General features: G+C 41.0%; 2 protein-coding genes and 1 non-coding gene across 7 annotated transcripts in view; 1 reads left to right on the forward strand and 2 right to left on the reverse strand.

Annotated features, from left to right (window-relative positions):
- Positions 1–899: 899 nt before the first annotated feature.
- RWDD4 (RWD domain containing 4) lies at positions 900–19,696 on the reverse strand. 4 transcript variants are annotated; one of them, XM_025386457.1, is made up of 8 exons: positions 19,406–19,696; positions 16,378–16,458; positions 11,717–11,822; positions 11,483–11,630; positions 10,004–10,121; positions 7,105–7,154; positions 6,969–6,971; positions 900–2,715 (listed from the first exon to the last, which is right to left on the reverse strand). In XM_025386457.1, exons 3-8 carry the CDS (start codon positions 11,740–11,742, stop codon positions 2,683–2,685), a joined length of 378 nt encoding a protein of 125 aa, XP_025242242.1. In that variant the 5' UTR covers positions 11,743–11,822; positions 16,378–16,458; positions 19,406–19,696; the 3' UTR covers positions 900–2,682. The 4 variants fall into 4 exon arrangements, with proteins under 4 accessions (XP_025242242.1, XP_025242240.1, XP_025242241.1 ...); XM_025386455.1 differs by having other exon boundaries at positions 11,717–11,826; XM_025386456.1 differs by lacking the exon at positions 6,969–6,971 and having other exon boundaries at positions 11,717–11,826.
- LOC112625571 lies at positions 14,075–14,179 on the reverse strand. Its single transcript, XR_003119659.1, has one exon. It is a non-coding gene; the product is annotated as a U6 spliceosomal RNA (small nuclear RNA).
- A 53-nt stretch (positions 19,697–19,749) lies between the features above and the next one.
- TRAPPC11 (trafficking protein particle complex 11) overlaps positions 19,750–20,989 on the forward strand; it is a 54,224-nt gene continuing 52,984 nt past the window's right edge. For both annotated transcript variants that reach the window (XM_025385899.1, XM_025385900.1), the window contains exon 1: positions 19,750–19,924. The gene's annotated coding sequence lies outside the window, so the exon portion shown is untranslated. The remainder of the gene's footprint in view (positions 19,925–20,989) is intronic.

Raw genomic sequence — 20,989 nt, forward strand, 5'->3', positions numbered from 1 at the left:
ATGTGTGTTCATTTCTCACAGTTACCTAGAGCCCCTAGCGATTTGGTTCTACTTTCAACTAAAATATTGGCTTGAGGGTTTGTCTGTTTTAAAATCACACGTGGGGGAGGAATTTGGGCTGAAATCCAAGTGTGAGGTAACCTGGGGGCACAAACTGTCAGGAGTGTGTGTACATACACTTACATATGTGTATATATATGTATATACTTATATTTTACTCTTCCATTCAGAACCACAGTTCAAGCCAGAAATGTCCTCAGGGTTCACACTGCAGGATGGGCCTCAGTCTTACGGATGTTTCAGGGGTGTGACTCCCTAACCTAGGCTGATCCTGGCCTTCATCTCGTGTCTTCTGGACCCTTGAAACTGAAAACTAAAGCCGTCCTTAACCTCTAGGTTCCAACTTTCACTGAATTTTTTAGCCTCTAGGCATTCCTTATCATCTGTGAGCTCATTTGAAAAACAATTTTTAGGCCGGGCCCGGTGGCTCACACCTGTAATCCCAGCACTTTGGGAGGCTGAGGCGGACGGATCACAAGGTCAGGAGATCGAGACCATCCTGGCTAACACGGTGAAACCCCATCTGTACTAAAAATACAAAAAAATTAGCCGGGTGTGGTGGTGGGTGCCTGTACTCCCAGCTACTCGGGAGGCTGAGGCAGGAGAATGGCGTGAACCCGGGAGGCGGAGCTTGCAGTGAGCCGAGATCGCACCACTGCACTCCAGCCTGGGCGACATTGTGAGACTCTGTCTCAAAAAAAAAAAAAAAAATTTTTTTTAATCCAACATTTTGAATAGTTTCTAGTAGGAGGGTACATCTTGTACCATAAGGCCATGCAGATTTATAAAATCAACAATTCTCTCTGAAGTGATGTGAAATAAAATGTGAAGAAAAATCACTGTGTATAATTCAGACTTTATTGCTTATTAATTATGTCACTCCACAACATTTTAAGTAAACAGACATTGCGAAAATATACTGGGAGTGTTAAACAGATGACGACAATATTGATGAGGCTGTTCAAGTGTTTTACATAAGGTAATAAGAGGCACCACCATCACCATCACTCCTAGAAATTTGTACATTTCATATAAAAAGAGTAAAAATAGTTCATTGGCATGTAACTAGCATCATTCTCTGTAATCTATGAGCCATAATAAGCCTGAACAGTTTCAGTCTCCTCAGAGCAAAACAAAGTATTTTATTCCACCAGCAGATGTTTCTTCCAAAACAAAAAACAAACCAATACAACGACAAATACTACCCACACACAACCCTGAAACATAAGTTGCCATATTCCAGTGGTCCTGAATTTTAACACGTTTTACTCTACATTAATTCAAGAAATAAAATGTGAAACAGCTTTTGAAAATGAGATTAACTCCTTTGCTGTCATTATACTTACTCTATAATTCAAACTATTTAGCTGAAGTCAGTTAACGAGTGAAAACTGCGGACACAGCTCAAACTACTCTTAACTTCTTTAAATGTTTATTGTTCTATCAAAACTCAGCCCCAAGCTGCACAGGTGTAACTTGAGGCACTAACAATCTCCCTACCAGACATAACAGTTTTATGTGTTCTTAAAGCTGGGCACATATACAAAATCACTGTACAAACACATAAACATCAGAAAACTTTCCTGGTACAAGTAGACTAATAGTTTCCTCTACTATTATTATTTTTAAATCAAGCATGTGTAATGATTCAGCATATAAAAGACTCCTATGTACATGATTAAAAAGATGCTCAGGTTGAGAAATATATTTGAATACTTGAAAAGACACTCCAAAAAAGAAACAAGACTTGAAATGTGGTTTTATGTTGAACCATTTCGGAGACCTCAGTTATCCAACAACTAAAAGCACACAACAGCAGATAAATAGGATTTTATTAAAATCAATGTCTCCAACAATACAAAAATTAAACATTAAGGCATCTTTTACTCCCATCCTGGTATATGCAAGAGAAATGTTTTAAAGAAGGGCCAGTATTTCTTACTGAAATGCTTTCTAGTGTATTTGGCAGGTTTGTTTTTATATTCTCCTATTCCGCATATCACTCAAAGCACTCATGATCAAACATCTTGAACCAAATCAAGAGAAAAGTATAAAGGGAAGCAGTTGACCTTTCAAAAATTAAAAGAAACTACAGAAAGTATCATGTATAAAGTTCAAATACCAGCATTTAAATTTCTCTGAAGCAATTTACGGTTCAGTAATTAAGCAAAAGAAGAGATGAAGATTTTAAGATGAGAAGCCTATTAATATGGATTGCACTATGGAGTAACTGTTCACTGAGTACTCTGCTCCACTGGGATGACAGTTTGAAAAGGGCTTCATCCTCCTTTAAGAAAATAGCACATCCACCAGGATAAGATCATATAAATTAACACTGATTCTTATTCCCCATGCCTGTCCATTTACAAAGCTCAAGAGGCTTCATAAAATATACTAAACATTAACATTTTCACCTTTTATTAAGGCAAGTTTGTGAAAATAATTTAATACAACCAGATCTCTTCATGAACTTTCAACTTACAACCTTTTTAATGTAAGAAACATACAAAAAATTGTTTTATAAAAAGCCACCTCAATACCAGAAAATAGTAATGAAAGATTTTGAACCCAGTTTTACTTTTAAAAGAATGCTCTTTCCTTGTCTCAAATTCCAAGTGCTACTCACTCATCATCCTTAGAGCCAGTTTTGCTTAACTATAAAAAAAAAGAGAGAATATAGTCAACAAGTTTAAGCGATGTTTTCTGAGTTCATTATTTCCATGGAGTATCAAAATTAAACTATAGGCAACAAGGTTCAAGTACCTTAAATCACCTGTAGCTTTTATCACATGTAGCTACTTTTCAACTTCAAGCTCAGCTACTTCAAACAGGTTTCAAAATGTAACCTCGACAAATATCTAAACTCAACAGAAAGAGGTGGTGGGTGGGTGGGTGAGTGAGACACTCTTGAAGCTTTCTAGGAAGTAAACTGGAACCAAGAATATACAAATAGAAGCACCATCTATAAAATGAATGACATTCTTCAAGTTCTTGTTTTCTATCACACATTCTTTTTAAAATTTTCTAAAAACAATTTTAAATTGTAGTCAAATTAAGAAAATACGTAATATAAGATTTACCATCTTAACCAGACAATAAATTCTTATGGTTTTGAAAATATAAAAGTCTTATTTTTGCATTGCATTTTTTTTTCTAAGAAAAATCTTTGGCAGGGGTTGGCAAATTTGGGGTAAGGGGGGCAGATAAAATACAAAGACGATTCTGATCAGACTAGTGCTCCGACTACTGAGAAAGGCCATTGCACCTGACAAGAACGCTAGAGAGTGTGGGAAGTTGTGAAAAGCAGAAACTACTAAAGGTGCTGGTTCTCAAATATTTCGGCCTGAGGACCTCTTCCCATTCTCAAAATTTTAAAACTTTTTGTAGAGAGGGAGTCTCACCAAGTTTCCCAGATGGTCTTGAACTCCTGGGCTCAAGCAATCCTCCTGCTTAGGCCACCCAAAGTGCTGGGATTACAGGCATGAGCCACCACGCCCCACCCCAAATGTCTTTATTATCAAGCTCAGTGGACGACAGCTGGCTTCTCACAACTATGCTTCAACAGTAAATCAGGTATAATGGAAGACAGCTAACAACAACACAGTAGAAGTACTAAGAACCTGGGTTAATATGCACATCTTCAACCTACTAATTGAGAAAATTCTGGTAAACACAAGAAAATACAAGCACACGTTCTCTTAGTGCTTTAAGAGTATTAGTGATGGCATCATCAAATGTCATGTAGCCTCTGGAAAACGCCAGAGAAGTTTCATAAGAAAATGGGTTAAGGCCAGGCCTGGTGGCTCACACCTGTAATCCCAGCACTTTGGGAGGCTGAGATGGGCGGATCACTTGAGGTCAGGAGTTTGAGACCAGCCTGGCCAATATGGTGAAACCCCCATCTCTACTAAAAATACAAAAATTAGCCGGGTATGGTGGTGCATGCACATAGTCCCAGGCTGAGGTAGAAGAATCGCTTGAACCTGGGAGGTGGAGGTTGCAGTGAGCTGAAATTGCGCCACTGAACTCCAGCTTGGGTGACAGAGCAAGACTCCATCTCAAAAAAAAGGGTTAAAGGGCACACATCATCTTAGTATTATGATGCAAATAGTTTTGACCTTGCCTACCCTCCGAGACAGTCCCTCAGGGACATCCCAGGGGTCTAAAGCCCACAGTTGGAAACTACTGGCTTAGCATAATAGATTCAGAGACCAAATTATGTCTAAGTGGTAACCTCCTTAAAAATACCTTCTTTCGGGCTGGGCATGGTGGCTCATGCCTGTAATCCCAGCACTTTGGGAGGCCGAGGCGAGTGGATCACCTGAGGTCAGGAGTTCCAAGATCAGCCTGGCCAACATGGTGAAACCCCATCTCTACTAAAAAATACCAAAATTAGCTGGGCGTGGTGGCAAGCGCCTGTAATTCCAGCTACTTGGGAGGCTGAGGCAGGAGAATCACTTGAACCCGGGAGGTAGAGGTTGCAGTGAGCTGAGATTGCGCCACTGCACTACAGTCTGGGTAACAAGTGCGAAACTCTGTCTCAAAAACAAACAAACAAGAAAAACAACAAAAAACTTCTTTCATCTCCCAAGATTACTGGATAATTTGAATTTTACTCTTTGTAACAAATTGGAGTTCTATTTATATTAACAGGGACTCTTAAAAATAAAAACTTCTGGAGCTAGGGAAGGAGGAGCACTATCAACACCTTTAGATCAGATTCTTTTTCTTCTCACTTTCGGCTTAGAGCCGCACTAAGAGAGGCAACATTTTGACTAAGAAAATTACTCATTCTGGAGCACAGTATATTTGGAGGAAAGAATGAATTTAGCTGGTTAGGCTTTACGTTGGTACACGTAGGACACATGAGTATCCATCGAGCATCAGTGAAGAAGGGCCTGGGAAAATGAGAGAATGCCAGAGGCTTCACTCATACAGCTGTCTTATATAGGGGAGGAAGAAATACTGCGTTTCTTCCAATTGTAAGTTAGGGCCCCACTCCCAGGAAATAATTTTGTACTAGCTACTGGGAGCACTAAGATTATTTTAAAGTTTCAATAGAAAATACATTCCATGGAACAAACAGCTGGCTTTCACATGAAGTTTAAGAAAATGGCCAGGGCTGGGCACCGTGGCTCATACCTGTAATACCAACACTTTGGGAGGCAGAGGCGAGGGGGATCACTTGAGGCCACGAGTTTGAGACCACCCTGGTCTACATGGCGAAAGCCCATCTCTATTAAAAACACAAAAATTAGCCAGGTGTGGTGGTGCATGCCTGTAGTCCCAGCTACTTGGGAGGCTGTGGCACGAAAATTGCTTGAACCCAGGAGCAGAGGGTGCAGTAAGCTGAGATTATGCCATTGCACTGCAGCCTGGGTGACAGAGCGAGACTCAGCTTCCAAAAAAAAAAAAGCCAGGAGCAGTGGCTCATGCCAGTAAACCCAGCACTTTGGGAGGCCAAGGTGGGAGGATCACTTGAGCCCAGGAGTTCAGAACCAGCAGCCTGGGCAACAAAGTGAGACCCTGTCTCTAGTAAAAATAAAAAAGTTGGGTGCGGTGGTACAGGTCTGTGGCCCCCGCTACATGCGACGCTGAGGTGAGAGGATCGCCTAATCTGGGGAGGTCAAGGCTGCACTGAGCCGTGTTCATGCCACTACACTGTAGCTTGGGCAACAGAACCAGACGTTGTCTTCAAAAACAAAACAATAACAAAAAACCCAAAACAAAAACCAAAAAGGTTTAAGAACACACTGCTTGTAAATTACCTGTATTTGTGGGTCCTCACTAAAATCCTAGTCTTTAACTACCCTTGCATCACATTAAACACTTCTCACAGTATTTGTGGCACTAAATGGAATGCAAAATTTATTTCATTAAGTCCTACAAAGAGAATTAATTTACTGTGTTAAAAATTAGTTTAACGTATTTGAAACTACAGCTAATACAAGAAAAATTTGAGACATGTAGGCAGATAAATTCAAAATGAAAGCAAACAATTTTAAACAAAAACAGAAAATTGTTCTTGATATGATAAACAACTATGTTTAAGATCTGTCCTTAAAAAAACCCACAAAAACTGGGGCCAGGTGTGGTGGCTGACGCCTGTAATCCCAGCACTTTGTGAGGCCGAGGTAGGAGGATCACCTGAGCCCAGGAGGTCGAGACCAGCCTGGGCAACATATCTGTCTCTGCAAATAATGAAAAAAAATTAGCCAGGCATGGTGGCATATGCCTTTGATCCCAGCTAGTCAGGAGGCTGAGGCTCACTTAAGCCTGGGAGGTCAAGGCTGCAGTGAGCTGTGATCATGCCACCAGCTAGCCCGGGTGATAGGGCAAGATCCTGTCTCAAAAACAAAAAACAGAAACTTAAAAGTAATTTCTACTAAGAAACTAAAACATTCTTTTCCATATCTGGTTTTCTTCAGTTTCCATATTGTTGGTAACTTGGAGTCATATTTAAGAATCTGCATTACTTTTTCTTTTATTTTTGAGATGGAGTCTCACTCTGTCGCCCAGGCTGGAGTGCAGTGGCACGATCTCAGCTCACTGCAACCTCCGTCTCCTGGGTTCAAGCGAATTCTCGTGCCTCAGCCTCCTGAGTAGTTGGGACTACAGTCGTGTGCCACCATGCCCAGCTAATTTTTGTAGGGTTTCACCATGTTGGCCAGGCTAGTCTCAAACTTCTGACCTCAGGTGATCCAACCACCTTGACCTCCCAAAGTGCTGGGATTACAGGTGTGAGCCACTGTGCCCTAAGCATCTGCATTCTTAAGATGTACTTACACAGTCATACTATATTGTAGTTGTAACTTCTGCAAATTTTCCATTATTTAAAAAAAAAAAAGGATCTAAAATTGAGAGTGTAGGGAAGAGAAGAATGTAAAAGGTATTTCAAAAATACTTACATGCTGAATGTAAAAAAGAAACAGACATCCCAGTAAATTTCAAAGGTTGTGAAGGGGAAAACAAAAAATAAGAATTTCATTATTTGCTGGTAATAATCATAACAAGTTTAAAGACTAGAATATAAATGTTATATACCTTCACAACATCAACCCAGTTCCAGCCTCGCGGAAGTTCTCCTTTGTGATCTAGAAGATAAAAAATAGTAACTTTATTTCTAAGACCAACCAGTTAGCTTTAAACTAATATTCTAAATAATATACAATAATATAAGATTTTATATACTATTGTACACAAATAGGTTAAAAATTTAAATGACATATTACTAAGTTGGAAAAAGAGTTTATCATTATGAATCGATACTGTTCTCCTGGGAATACTTGCAAAATATTTTAGGTATACTCCGTTTTTACATTTATGGTATTGCTATCCAAGACAAAACCTGGTATCAAGGAAAAAATATGGAGATGGGTTGGTAATGCCAGGAAGAGCAGTTAATCCATTTATTAGTTTCATGCATCTGCATGAAGCTACTGCTTTATATAAGGCCACTGTTTAGTTCAGTAAGAAGTTGTATTGTTCTGTTTAATACATCAGTGTTTCACGCCCAGAAGCTTGGCTTAAGACAGGAGGACTCACAAATATATGCTGGGCTTGGCTTCAAGACTAAGAGGAGGGCTGGCTAACTTATGTATTAGTTGCTATGCTCTGATAAAAGATTCATTATTTAATCTAACATTCTTTAAAAAGGGCTTTAATCTGTTGGGATTGCTTGGAAACTAGCTTATAATTCATAGTTTACAAAGTGCTTTTATTGTTTTTATCAGAATATTGAAATTTAAAGAATAGTTTAACAAATACTATCTAAAAATTCTTCGATTTAAAATGGTTTGATTTCCTTCATGCTTGATGTATAACACACATGTCTCAACTTTATGAAACCTTCAAAATTGACACTCAAAACAAGCACATTATATGAATTTTCCAGCTAGGGAAAAATCAATTAACCCATGATACTTATAGGAGAGAAGCAATATTACTGGAGCTCAATTTTAGATGCTATTGCTTCTTTTCTCTTTCACGCCAAGAAGAATTGTATCCCACTGGTTACTGGTTTTAGGGGGCACATCACCAGTTTTGGTTAACTAAAACTTAGCCACAGTGCCGTGGTGTCCCATTAAAATTTTATTTAGAATGAAAGCTCCAAGTCACAAACTCCTATACTGTCATTATAAGAAGGCAATGGCTTTAGGTGGGCATCATCAAAGAGATGAAGGTAGGGAGATATTAACGAAACAGAGTGATCACAGGTCATCATGTATGAAGGCAATAGTACCTCACTGACATACAAGCTACAACATTCAAAGAGAGATAAACCAAACTCCAGAAAACAGACTGTAATGGCTAACAACTTACTGCTTCAGTTGTTTTTATACTTTAATGCTGCTCTGACATTAGGTAGAATGAATTCCTACTTTTTTTTATTTTACAAACCATTACCATTTCAAAAACGTATTTTGGGGACAAACACAGAGTTGCTATTTGCCATAGACAAACATTAAACAGAACATAAACTACAGAAAACCTCCCATTCCATTACAAAAGAAAGGGCATTTAAAAGGCCCTCACCAGGCTGGACGCAGCGGCTCAAGCCTGTAATCCCAGCACTTTGGGAGGCCGAGGCGGGCAGATCATGAGGTCAGGAGACTGAGATCAGCCTAGCCAATATGGTGAAACCCCATCTCTACAAAAAATACAAAAATTAGCCAGGTGTGGTGGCACATGCCTGTAGTCTCAGCTACTTGGGAGGCTGAGGCAGGACAATTGCCTGAACCCATCAGTTGCAGTGAGCCGAGATCCGGCCACTGCACTCCAGCCTGGTGATAGAGTGAGACTCTGTCTCAAAAAAAAAAAAAAAAAAGGCCCTCACCACAATAAAAGGGTCTGTTCTTCTCAAGAGAAACTTTTAACCTCACATAGTAGCACACACATAGATACAAATGACAATGTCCTCATTTGCCCGGTGAAAAGGTTTACAGACTGTTATCAATTTGCAAGTTTTCAGGTTAAATAAAGAAAAGCAATCAAATATTATTGTTGGTATGGCCTGGAGTTTATAATCTTCTTCTAAAGAATTCTTGTTTAGAACATATGAAAATTCTATTCTCAAATATTATTGTTGTATAAATAAGTTAACTACAGGCAAAAATGTTAAATTATTTATCACACTAACACCTAATGGTATACCAGTATTCATTTCAAATGAAAGCTGTATTTCAAAAAATTTTTGACAACACACAGCTAATAAAGAGGTAAACAAAATCCCAAACATGTAGGTAGGACATGTTTTTGTAGACTATTTGAATGTTCCTCAACCTCTAGACTCATTTATACTTTGCCACTCAGTTACCTTTTTTTTCAAATGGCGACCTCTTGTGATGAAGTAGTAGTATATATTTTTCTTTTTTTTTTTTGAGACAGTTTTGCTGTTGTTGCCCAGCCTAAAGTGCAGTGGCACGATCTCGGCTTGCTGCAACGGCTGCCTCCTGGGTTCAAGCGATCCTCCTGCCTCAGCCTCCCACAATATTTTCAATATACATATGTGACCCAAAAGTTCACTGGCCCAAATGCTCCAAGAAAGAGTAGAGAATTAATCTAGATATATCCACCAGATCACACTAAAAAGCAATCCATTTATCTAGGTTATAAAAGAAAAAGAACAGCCGGGTGTGGTGGCTCACACGTGTAATCCCAGCACTTTGGGAGGCAGAGGCAGGCAGATTACCTGAGGTCAGGAGTTCAAGAGCAGCCTGGCCAACATGGTGAAACCCCGTCTCTACTAAAAATACAAAAATTAGCCGGGTGTGGTGGCGTGTGCCTGTAGTCCCAGCTACTCGGGAGGCTGAGGCAGGAGAACTGCTTGAACCTGGGAGGTGGAGGTTGCAGTGAGCTGAGATCATGCCACTGCACTCCAGCCTGGGCGACAGAACAAGACTCAGTCTAAAAAAAAAAAAAAAGAAAAGAAACACATACAAACCTGTTTTGTCTGCCAGCTTACGCTTCTGGGCTTTTGAAAGTTGTTCTTTTTTGTCTTTTTTCTTACTTGATGGGGCTGTATTAGGAGTTTCAATTGAGATGATATTGCTTATCGATGTCTAAAAAAAAGAAATAATTATCAGCCTCATACCTTACAACTTGTGTTACACTAAATACAGCTACACCCCGAAGTGGGTTGATAATTTTTACACTTATGAAATAAAAGAATCCTGTATTAGTATGATTCATTTTTAAAATCAAGTGCCCTTAACACATTATTGGTTTCACTCTTTTAAAAGTTCAGATCGAAGGACGTAATATTAGTTCAATTGTTATAACCAACATCCTGGGAAAGAAGATCTGATTATCAGCATTATGTTAAAGAGCTGAGGTTGCAAGGTAGTTTTACAATTCAGTTAACTTGCTATTATTTGGAAATTCAATTAAAACCTTTTTTTCTTTACAGAGCTGTTTCTCAGTGTGAATATTTGACAGTTTAAACATGTCTTTAGAAAAATCAATCACATGTGCCTACCTAGAACATCCTGGTTTCCAGAAGAAAAAATTTAAGACATTTGGGTTAATGCAGTCAGGGTATATGATAGCTAAAATTTAAAACGCTTACTAGGTCTAAGCACTGCTGCAAATGTTTTCCATATACCACACATTTGATCCTCACCACAATCTTAGGAGGTAGATACTATATAACCCCCATTTTACAGACGAGGAACTGAGCACAGAAAGATTAAGAAACTTGCCCAAAGTCACAGAGTTGGTAAGTGGTGCAGTGATGTGAACCCAGGCAGTCTGGCCCAGAGTCCATGATCTTAGCTACCACCCTCCACTGCTCCTCCAGTTGCCTCTTGGGGTTCTGTGCCCTGTTGGGAATGTGAAAGCCAAAACCACTCAAACAGAAGACAGGCCTTGCTGCCAAAAGCCTACCACTGGGTTCACAAGACAACACTAAATTACACTGAACCACTCAAAGTCTTTTAGTGCATGACGTGGTGCAAAGGGGTCTCATACACAGATGTTTAAGGTCATGAAAGAAATATTTCCTAAAACTATTCTAGAAGTAATAATAAAACAATTTTTTCTATTCAATAAAGTTTCCACATGCTGCAACTTCTGCAAATTGAACTGTGGCAAGACTACTTACAACAAAACAAGCCTCATGGAGAAAGCAATTTCATACTTATTTTAGCACTGCATAACAGATCCCTTAGCTGTCTAAGCTTTATGAAGAGATTAAACAAATACTGGTCTTTGATAAAGGATAAAAATCTAGAGAATATAATATCATTTTTTAGGTTAAATAGAAAAATTCTGAAATTCATTGTTCTTATTTAACTCAGGGGTAACTCTCACTTTAACAAAGTCTTCTTCCAATTCTGAATAGATATTAACTAGTACAAATGTATTACTAACAGCAAAACCAAAACAACAAAAGAATCTGGCAAAAAAATAATCACACACTCACTGCGGAATTAACGGGATTGTGATTCTCCATGAACTGCTCTTTATTGTCTTTGGCATATTCAAACAATGTATAGGTCATCGCGGTTCCCAGGTTAGCTTCCACTGCCTCCTGCAGCTTGGCTAATATACTCTGCTTTACAGCAGACGATCTACAAAGCACAGCAAAAATACCTTGCTGAGAGAAAAGTGTAACAGAGCGTGAAATGAAAAGCAGTAAAAACAAGACACTACTCACATGGTGTTGTTAAAAAAAGCGTTCATAGATAGAATTGGAGGTGTTTGGGGATACGTTTCTGTCCAGGAAATCTCTATTAAGAAGGCTTTGGGATCGCCATTTTCACCTATCTGAAGAGAAGGGGAAATCTTAGGCTTGTAAAAAGTGATACAAAGACAGAAAACTAAATTATAATCTTCAAAATGGTGAATTCTTTCCAATACTCACGCTCAGATCAGAAATGTAATATTTTGAAAAGTCCAGGGATACAGGCTAGGACTGAGCAGGGGTGCAGGGAGTCACAGGACAGTCTGATTTGAATTTAGTCCTAGCATGCCTTTATAGGTTCCATTTATGCCCATGTCCTGTCCCTAACCAGCCTATCAGCTGTTCTAGTGCCACGCCTACATCTCAGGGATTTTTTAGTGTTTTCACCAGTTTTCTGAGGATGAAAGTAAGACATCAACTTATCCGTGGGATACAGAAAGAGAAGGGGCAAAAGTAATTCACAAACTCGACACACCTCATCTTTGTTTTAAGTTATCCAACTGCTAAATCCCAACAGGCACAACCCCAAGAGGTAAGAAAACGAAATTTAAAACTGAGAGAAAGAAGGAAAAGGCAAAGGATAAGGGAAAGGAATGCCTTCAGCTGATAATAATTTCTGAATAAAGACGCCCTTCTTTTACTCTGCCAACTTTTTATTTAAAATTTTTAATCTTAAAGAAAAATTGAAATAGTATAATGAACACTCACTGACATTGATCTCATTCACCAAATACTTTTTGCCCCATTTACTTTATCCGTCCCCCTTTCCACCATAGCATCAACCCCTACTCTCCCAATGTGATTTTTTCCCCCTTTGGTTTTTGCTGAAACATTTAACAGTAATGAAATTTCCTCAATATTTGAGTAAAGTATCTTAAGAAAAGGACAATCTTCTTCATAACCACAAGATCATTATTACACCCAAGAAATTCAACATTGGCACAAAAATACTACCTAATGCATAAACTCTATTAAAAACTACCCAATCATATCTAAAGTGTCCTTTAATAGGCATCATCCCAATCCACAAATCCATAATCCATTGAGGGATCATGGATTGCACTGGGTTGCTATGCCTCTTTATTCTGCTTTAATTTAGAACGGTCTCCAGCCTTCTCCCCTGCCGTTTTTTTTTTTTTTTTGAGACAGGGTCTCACTCAATTGCCCAGGCTGGGGTGCAGTGGCACAATCACAGCGGTTGCAGTGAGCTGAGACTATGCCACTGCACTCCAGCCCAGGCGACAGAGCAAGAGTCTGTGGCAAAAGTAAAAGAATAAAATAAAAAAAGAAATCTGCTGGGTGTGGTGGCTCATGCCGGTAGTCTCAGCACTTTGGGAGGCTGAGGTGGGCAGATCACCTGAGCTCAAGAGATCTAGACCATCCTGGCCAACACAGTGAAATCCCGTCTCTACTGAAAATACAAAAATTAGCCAGGCGTGGTGGCGCATGCCTGTAGTCCCAGCTATTCGGGAGGCTGAGGCAGGAGAATCGCTTGAACCCAGGAGGCGGAGGTTGCAGTGAGCTGAGATCACACCACTGCACTCCAGCCTGGGCGACAGAGCTAGACTCTGTCTCAAAAAAAAAAAAAAACACAACAAAAACCTCCCACCTCAGTCACTCAAGTAGCTGGCGTGTGCCCCATGCCAGACTAATTTTAAAAAACTTTCGGTAGAGATAAGGTCTCCCTATGTTGCCCAGGCTGGCCTCGAAACTCCTGAGCTCAAGTGATATTCCTGCCTCAGCCTCCCAAAGTGCTGGGATTATAGACATGAGCCACCGTGCCTGGCTTCCCCTGCCTTTTAAACCAAAAATAATACAGGCTAGTTTTTTTATACAATGTCCCCAGATCTGAACTCATTCAAATTAAACATTTTTGGTAAGAAAACTATAGCGGTGATGTGGCATCTTCCCATAGCATCATATAAGGAGGCACACAAGATCTTCCAGAATCATCACTGGTGACACTAAGATTGATCACATGGTTAAGGTGATCTCCAGATCTCTTCAACGTAAACCTTTTCATTTTGTAATTAAGGAATAATCTCGCTGGGTGAGGTGGCTCATGTCTGTAATCCCAGCTCTTTGGGAAGCTGAGGTGGGAGGATTACTTGAGGCCAGGAGTTAGAGACCAGCCTGGGCAACATAGCAGGACCCTGTCTCTATTAAAAAAAAAAAAATCATCGTCATCTGTGGGGCAACTCTACAAAACAAGGTATGAATACCTTGTTTCTCAACAACCTTTCACCCAAAGGCTTTAGCCTTCATTAACAGTCCTTAACGGTAACTGAATCAACTATCATACTAGTGGTTGCAAAATGGTGATTTTCTAGTAAAACTATGGAATGATACATGAATCAACATCTCATCCTTGCACAGGGCTATGCTAATCTCCTCTGTATTGTTATTAAAATAAATGTAGGGATCTACTGATAGACCTGGATAAGGATTATCTGCATAGTAGATGTCATTGGTTTATGTTTATGTTTTAAACATAGATGATAAAAAGTGATAAAAGTTACCTGCTTCATGCAATCACTACGTCCTTTCTCATGGTGCATTTAGGAATAAATTAACACATGCCTCACACTGCGCTGGGTACTGAAGATACAAAGACAGAGACAAGGCCATTCCTATCTTCAAGACAGATATTTATATAACTTACAAAACTGCAATATGAATAATAACTCAAAAGTAACAAAACAAAGTATGAAGAAATGGGGAATGGCTAATTCTGATCCAAAGTCAGAGCTGACACAGGAGACATGGCCCAAATATTAATGTGTCGCAGAGGAGGCCTGAGCTAGGCCTTAAAGGAGAGGCAGGGGGATAATGGACCTGAGGTGAGGGAAAGATTAAACAATGTGTGCAAAAGCACAGTACTAGAAAAAAATATATGGGGGAAAATCTAACAACCCATTATGTCTAAGGCATGTGAGTGGTGGGAAAAGTTTGGAGAGACAGAAACAAACAGAAAGATTTGGAGTGTCATGTGAAAAAATTTAGTCCTCATTTTATAGGCAAGAGGAGCCCATGGAGAAACATTTTTGAACAAGAGAATGGGATGACTACTTGAATGTTTCAGAGAGTCAGCTAGTACTGTTGGAGGACTAATGGTGGAGTATAAGGGGGAAGTTAAAGAAAGTATATCAGGGAAGTCAACTAGGAGGCTACCAGACTATTCTGTGCAAGAACTGAGTGGTGTGACTTAGGACACAGGCAGAACTTTACCGCTGACCCTTTGACTATCAACACGCTGTCTCCTAATCTCATGTCTCATTCCTCCTAAATCCATCCTATGGGTCACATCAGTGTCCGTCTTATAGTACATAAAAATGTCCTACAGCATTCTGTAGTGTGCTCCAAATCACTGCCATGGTGAATGAGACATTTAGGAAAGTACAGGGAAATTCTCAACCTCCCATTTGCTAAGGAGAGAGTAGCAACCGGATTCAAATAGAAGGGCCTAGGACTTAGCTCCACTGTTAACTTTGGACATTTGAGGTCCCTGGTCATTATATACTTGGAGATGGTGTAAGGACTGTTAAGCTTGAAAGGGAATTGAGAACAGAAACTTATTTTCTGTGACGGTCATCCATCGATCCTGCATAAGGATCATTTCTCATAGTTTAAACTGTGACAATGTTAATAATAACTGTAAATCTTTTCCAAAAAACTTTCCCATTCCGCTACTTATAATCATTTGCTTTTTTTGTGTCCCACTCTGTCGCCCAGACTGGAGTACAGTGGCACAATCTCTGCTCACTGGAACCTCCGCCTCCCGGGTTCAAGCGATTCTCCTGCCTCGGCCTCCCAAGTAGCTGGGATTACAGGCGTGCACCATCATGCCTGGCTAATTTTTTTATTTTTAGTAGAGACAGGGTTTCACCATGCTGGTCAGGCTCGTCTTGAACTCCTGACCTCAGGTGATCCTCCTGCCTCAGCCTCTCAAAGTTCTCGGATTAAAGGTGTGGGCCACTGTGCACCACCTACTTATAATCATTTGAATAAAAGGTTTATATGACTTATTTACGAAAAAAAATACTGTTACTATTTTTTTTTTTTTTTTTTTTGAGGCAGGAGTCTTGCTCTGTCGCAGTGGTGTGATCTCGGCTCATTGCAAGCTCTGCCTCCCAGGTTCACGCTATTCTCCTGCCTCAGCCTCCCGAGTAGCTGGGACTATAGGCACGGGTCACCACGCCCGGCTGATTTTTTGTATTTTTAGTGGAGATGGGGTTTCACCATGTTGGGCAGGCTGGTCTTGATCTCCTGACCTCGTGATCCACCCACCTCGGCCTCCCAAAGTGCTGGGATTACAGGCGTGAGCCACCGTGCCCAGCCCTACTGTTACTATTTTATGTTAAAGATAAGATCACATAATTTTTAAGGTTTTTTCCATTTCTAACAGCTTATGATTCTGGTACAATAAAAAGTTTATCCTGGTTTTTTAAAAGTTTCTGAATTAAGTTTTCAAATGTTAAAAATGACTGATGTTTAGGTGATATTTCCATTTAAATGCTATAGAAAATACAGACATAATAAATTTAAACAAGTTTAAAAAACAAAATAAGCATTTTTAGCCACTTTTAGTCTTTTCTAGCAAAGTTCTAAGTGCTCTTACTCATGCCATGTCTTACCCTATATTGAAAAGAAACTGGACTTAATTCCCGGAAACTTTCATCTCCTTCGTAAATAGAGCGTAATGCTTCTAGTTCCATCTGAAATAAAGAACTGAATGAGTTTTGTTCAGTGGCATAAATGAATTAGAAATAGAGGGTCTTTACTTTCTCATTCAAGCCCACTCAACTATGTAAAGCTTGACTAACTTACATAACCTTAGATACTTACCACATAGGTGCATGCAGCAACACATGACAATATTACTACCAATGATACTTTCAAACTCCCTGTCAGGCAGTGCTAAGCACTGTACAATGTATTATCGCACTGACTTCTCAAATCAACCCTGTCGAGAGGCTCCTACTATTTTCTCCTTCCTACGGAGGCAAGGAAGTCTCCGTTTAAAGCCACTCCAGAGCAAGTGCTCTTAGCACTCTGCTGAAGAGGACCCTGGGTGCAAAGAGCATTAAACCTGAAGACAAGAAATACGAAAAACAATACTTTCCCATTATTTACATACATTTCTTTTATATGCAATCCTTCCCACAGTGATACAAAGCTTTAAAAAACATCTAAGGGCAAGAAAAATAACTTTAAGAAAAATGCTGACAAGTATCTACCCAAGACGAGACAGGACTGTCAGAGAAAATGTAACTAGTAATCCTTGCTTGGACATAGTTCTTAGAACATTTTGGTATTACAACTGAGAAGTTCATCACTGTGATCACTGATGAATACCCGAGAAAATAAGTAAAGGAAGACTGCACTTGGGTACACGTTTGAGTTTTTCAAAAAGATGCAAGTCATGAATTCTACAAACTAAAGATGGTGAAAGTGGGCTTGATCTACAGTCAAAATTTTAGAAAAGAAATTATTGGACGGGCGTGGTGGTTCACGCCTGTAATCCCAACACTTTCGGAGGCCGAGGCGGGCGGATCACCTGAGGTCAGGAATTCGAGGTCAGCCTGGCCAACATGGTGAAACCCCATCTCTACTAAAAATACAAAAATTAGCTGGGCATGGTGATGGGCACCTATAGTCCCAGCTACTCAGGAGGCTGAGGCAGGAGAATCGCTTGAACCCGGGAGGTGGAGGTTGCAGTGAGCCGAGATCAGGCCACTGCACTCCAACCTGGGCTGCAGAGCGAGACTCCGTCTCAAAAACAGCAACAACAACAACAAAAAGAAATTACTGAAGAAATAGTGTGTGAGGAACCGGGAGATGAAGGAGTAGTCCCTAAGACCTAGCAAGCATATGAAAAACAAGATATACCCTTCTTAGAAAGGGAAACTTGATTGGCACAAAGAAGAAAGGCATAAAACACCGACTATACAGATTTCAGCCAGGCTCCATAGGTTTCTCTTGCTACCTTTACAGAAAAAAAAAAAAAAAATACAGAAATTCAAGCTGGATTAAAGAATAACTAAGATTAGATTGGAACAAAAACCTTACTCAAGATACAGTACTACTCCTGCCCCTAATCCTTTCCCATATTTTAATTAATGACTTGGACAGGTACAAAAATAGAAGGCAAGTTTATTAAATTTGTGGATGACAATTTGTTGGGATAGTGAATAATGCTGATAGCAGAATAAGAACCCAAAAAGTCTTTGAAAAGCAAGCTAATGATGAAATTTAGCAGGGTAAGTAGAACTTGTATTAATACTTAGATACCTAAATATAGAAGTTGAAGATGAAAGACAAATTGCTTTGTAAAAAGCACTTAAAAGATTTTAGTTGACAGTAAATTTAACTAGACAAAACAGCATGATGCCAAAATTTTGAAACAGGACATTTAAAAAATTAAAATCTGTCCACAGACATGTGATTCCAGGAGAGTGAAGAAATTAACAAAGAATGGATATATGAAGACAAGCTAAAAGGAACCACTTCATCTGAGAAGAGGTCTGAGAAACTGGGCAGGAAACTATCTTCAAAGATCAGAACATCGATCATCTGAAAGAAGAATGAAATTTTCCTGTTAAACTGGAGATTCCTGGGCCCACCACAGAAATTCTGATTCAGTAGGTCTGGGGTGGAGTGCAGGCATCTGTTTTCTAGCAACCATCTAAATGGTTCTAAGGTAGGGGACTCTGGTCAAACTCTGAGAAATATTACACTGTATGTTCTTTGCTTTGCAGGGAGACAAAGCTATTAATGCATTCACTTAGAAATTTACCTGGCAAGAATATTTTAGAAGAGATTCAGATATCAACTAGCTAGCCTGTTGAACTTTGGGTTCTTTAAAGGTTAACTTCCAATCCAGAGATTCTATTACATTTATCATGTAAAAGTAGTAAGTTTCAAGCATTATACTTTAAATTAACAGTGAACTTATCTACCACCCAGTAAAACCTGGTTTCTAGTCCCGATTCTACCACAGACTTACCGTGCAGCCCTGCGGCTATCATCTACCTACCTATCAAAGTTAGAAGGTTCCCCTACAGATGGCCTGTGGCACCCACCCCCAACTCTAATATTGCATGATTCAATGTCAAAATGGCATCTCACCAGGAAATATCTGAGCATAAACTGTAAGTTCAGGTGGTACATGAATGCTCAAAACACACGGGTAAAAGATTTCCCCAAACAATATGGACAGAAGCACCATTAACGTCATTTTCTTCCATGAGAAATGTAACTAACTCAATTAGCCCTCTACTAGCCAAGAGATTTAAAAAGGTGACCAGACTAAAATTTAAAGGTGATCAGCCTAACTCAGTAAACAGGCACTGAACACATGGGATTCAAGGAGAGCCAAGAGCACAGGATCGTGCACCAAGGACGCTCATCCCTGTTATTAAGGAAACCAGGGGAGACTCCAGGATTTGCAAACATGAAAAATGAGGGGGGAAGAGAGGCAGAAGCGGACTCCTGCCCATTCACGCGCGCTTGGGTGGGACCCCGGTGAACTCGGGGCACCCCGGCCGGCTCCGAGGGCGCAGGGCACGTGCCGGGCAGCCCGTCCGGGCACCAGGTCTCACCGGTGCCCGGGGCTGCGCGCCGCGCCCGCGCTGGGAGAGGGCCCTGAGCCGGGTGGCTCACCTCCTGGTCCTCGTTGGCACTCATCGCGCCGGTCGCGGGGCGCCTCCTGAGCGGACGGCTTTCCCAACAACGAAGAGACAGCGGGGGCAGCGGCCCACAGGCCGGGCGTCCCCCTTTGGCGCCTCAGTTGTGGCGGCGGCACAGTCTTCGCACTGGCAGACGCCAATCGCGTGCGCCCCGGGTCTCGGCAGCTCCCAGCCGCCGGCGGTGAGCTGTGGGCTCGGGGAAGGAGCCGCGGCTGGTGGGGCCTGGGAAGTGCAGCGCCTTCCTGACGCTCGGAGGAGCGGCGTAAAGTTCCGGGACAGCGATTGGTGTAGAGCGCTGTCACTCAGGCCCAGAAAGTGCTTCCTGTGCTGGGGGAGGTGGGTACAGGGAAGTCTCGCCTGTTGGAGCTGGCTGTGGGGCTGCAGCGGTGGGGACGGGCCTCGGCGTTCTGTGACCTCCCCCCGCCTCCCCTCGTCTTGTCCCGGCTGGCGGCGACAGGCCTCAGCTGCAGCGGACCCGGGGCGTGGGGCCTGGGTGAGTCCGGGCCGGGAGACCCGCGGGGCCAGGCGGGATCGCCGAGGAAGAGAGCTAGCTCTTAACAATGCTGGTTTGGGGGCCTGCGTTTTGCAATCCCGTCGACGAGTGCAATCCTGGCACTTCTCTTTTAGACCCAAGGAAAGACGCACCCATTTCTGGGGCCTCCTAGGTTTGAGACAGGGGAATAAGAGGAGGAAGATATCTGCCTTTAGGGACTGCAATGTTATTCCTCTGCCTTTCCTCACCAGCTACCAGAGCAGATACTGCGACCAGGGGGGCGGTGTTTCTCCTAGGTTGGGTTATTTTCTTCTCATCTTTAACATCAAAACATCATTTCGTCCCCACACTGTCGTTCCTCTTTTGTTCGTTTTGTAGTTGAACATCTCTCAATCCCATTCTTAGGAGTCTTGTGTCCTACACCCTGAACTTCCAGTTAAAAGAAAAAAAAGCAACCACATTAGGTTTTAGGGTTTTTTTAGTTCCCAGTTTGATTGGGCCACTTTTCTTACCTCTCACGCGAGTTTCCAGTTTACTTCCCTTGCATTACTGGATCTCCCATCCATTATTCACCTTCTATAGTTGCGCTTCCTTTCATGTATAGTTTCGTTGGTTGCTCCACTGGCTTCTTCCAGGACAGCTGAAAATTTCTCCTTCCAGCCTGTCATTGAGATCCTTTCAGTCTGCGCCTGTGCGTATCGGCGTTCTCATTCAAATTCCTTTGCTGCAAAATAAGCACGACCATTTCAAGTGCCATGGGAGAACGTGGCAATAATTTCTGTTACAATTTTCATGCCGTGATTTTGGAACAGATTTCCCATAATTTAGATCTCTGCTGTCCAGTTCTGTAGCCGGTAGCTACATCAGGCATTTGAAATAGGCTAGTCTGAATTGAGTTGTGCCGTGAGTGTAAAATACACACCAGATTTTGAAGACTCCGTGCAAAAAAAGGTAAAATATGTCATTAATAACTTCTATATTAGTGTCAGGATGATAATATTTTGGACATACTGTACTGCGTTAAATTGAATATTATTAAAATGAATTCCATCCACGTTTTACTTT

Source organism: Theropithecus gelada, chromosome 5 (assembly GCF_003255815.1).
Source record: "Theropithecus gelada isolate Dixy chromosome 5, Tgel_1.0, whole genome shotgun sequence".
In the NCBI taxonomy this organism is placed as follows: domain Eukaryota; kingdom Metazoa; phylum Chordata; class Mammalia; order Primates; family Cercopithecidae; genus Theropithecus; species Theropithecus gelada.

What these genes read in the sequence shown, in the direction of transcription:
- RWDD4 (XM_025386455.1), bottom strand. Translation starts at nt 19,429, where the DNA reads ATGAGTGCCAACGAGGACCAGGAG. An exon ending in GTGCCAACGAGGACCAGGAG is followed by an intron (nt 16,459 to 19,405) that starts GTGAGCCACCCG and finishes TCTTTATTTCAG; the next exon opens with ATGGAACTAGAAGCATTACG. An exon ending in GCTTTTTTTAACAACACCAT is followed by an intron (nt 11,631 to 11,716) that starts GTGAGTAGTGTC and finishes TGTGCTTTGTAG; the next exon opens with ATCGTCTGCTGTAAAGCAGA.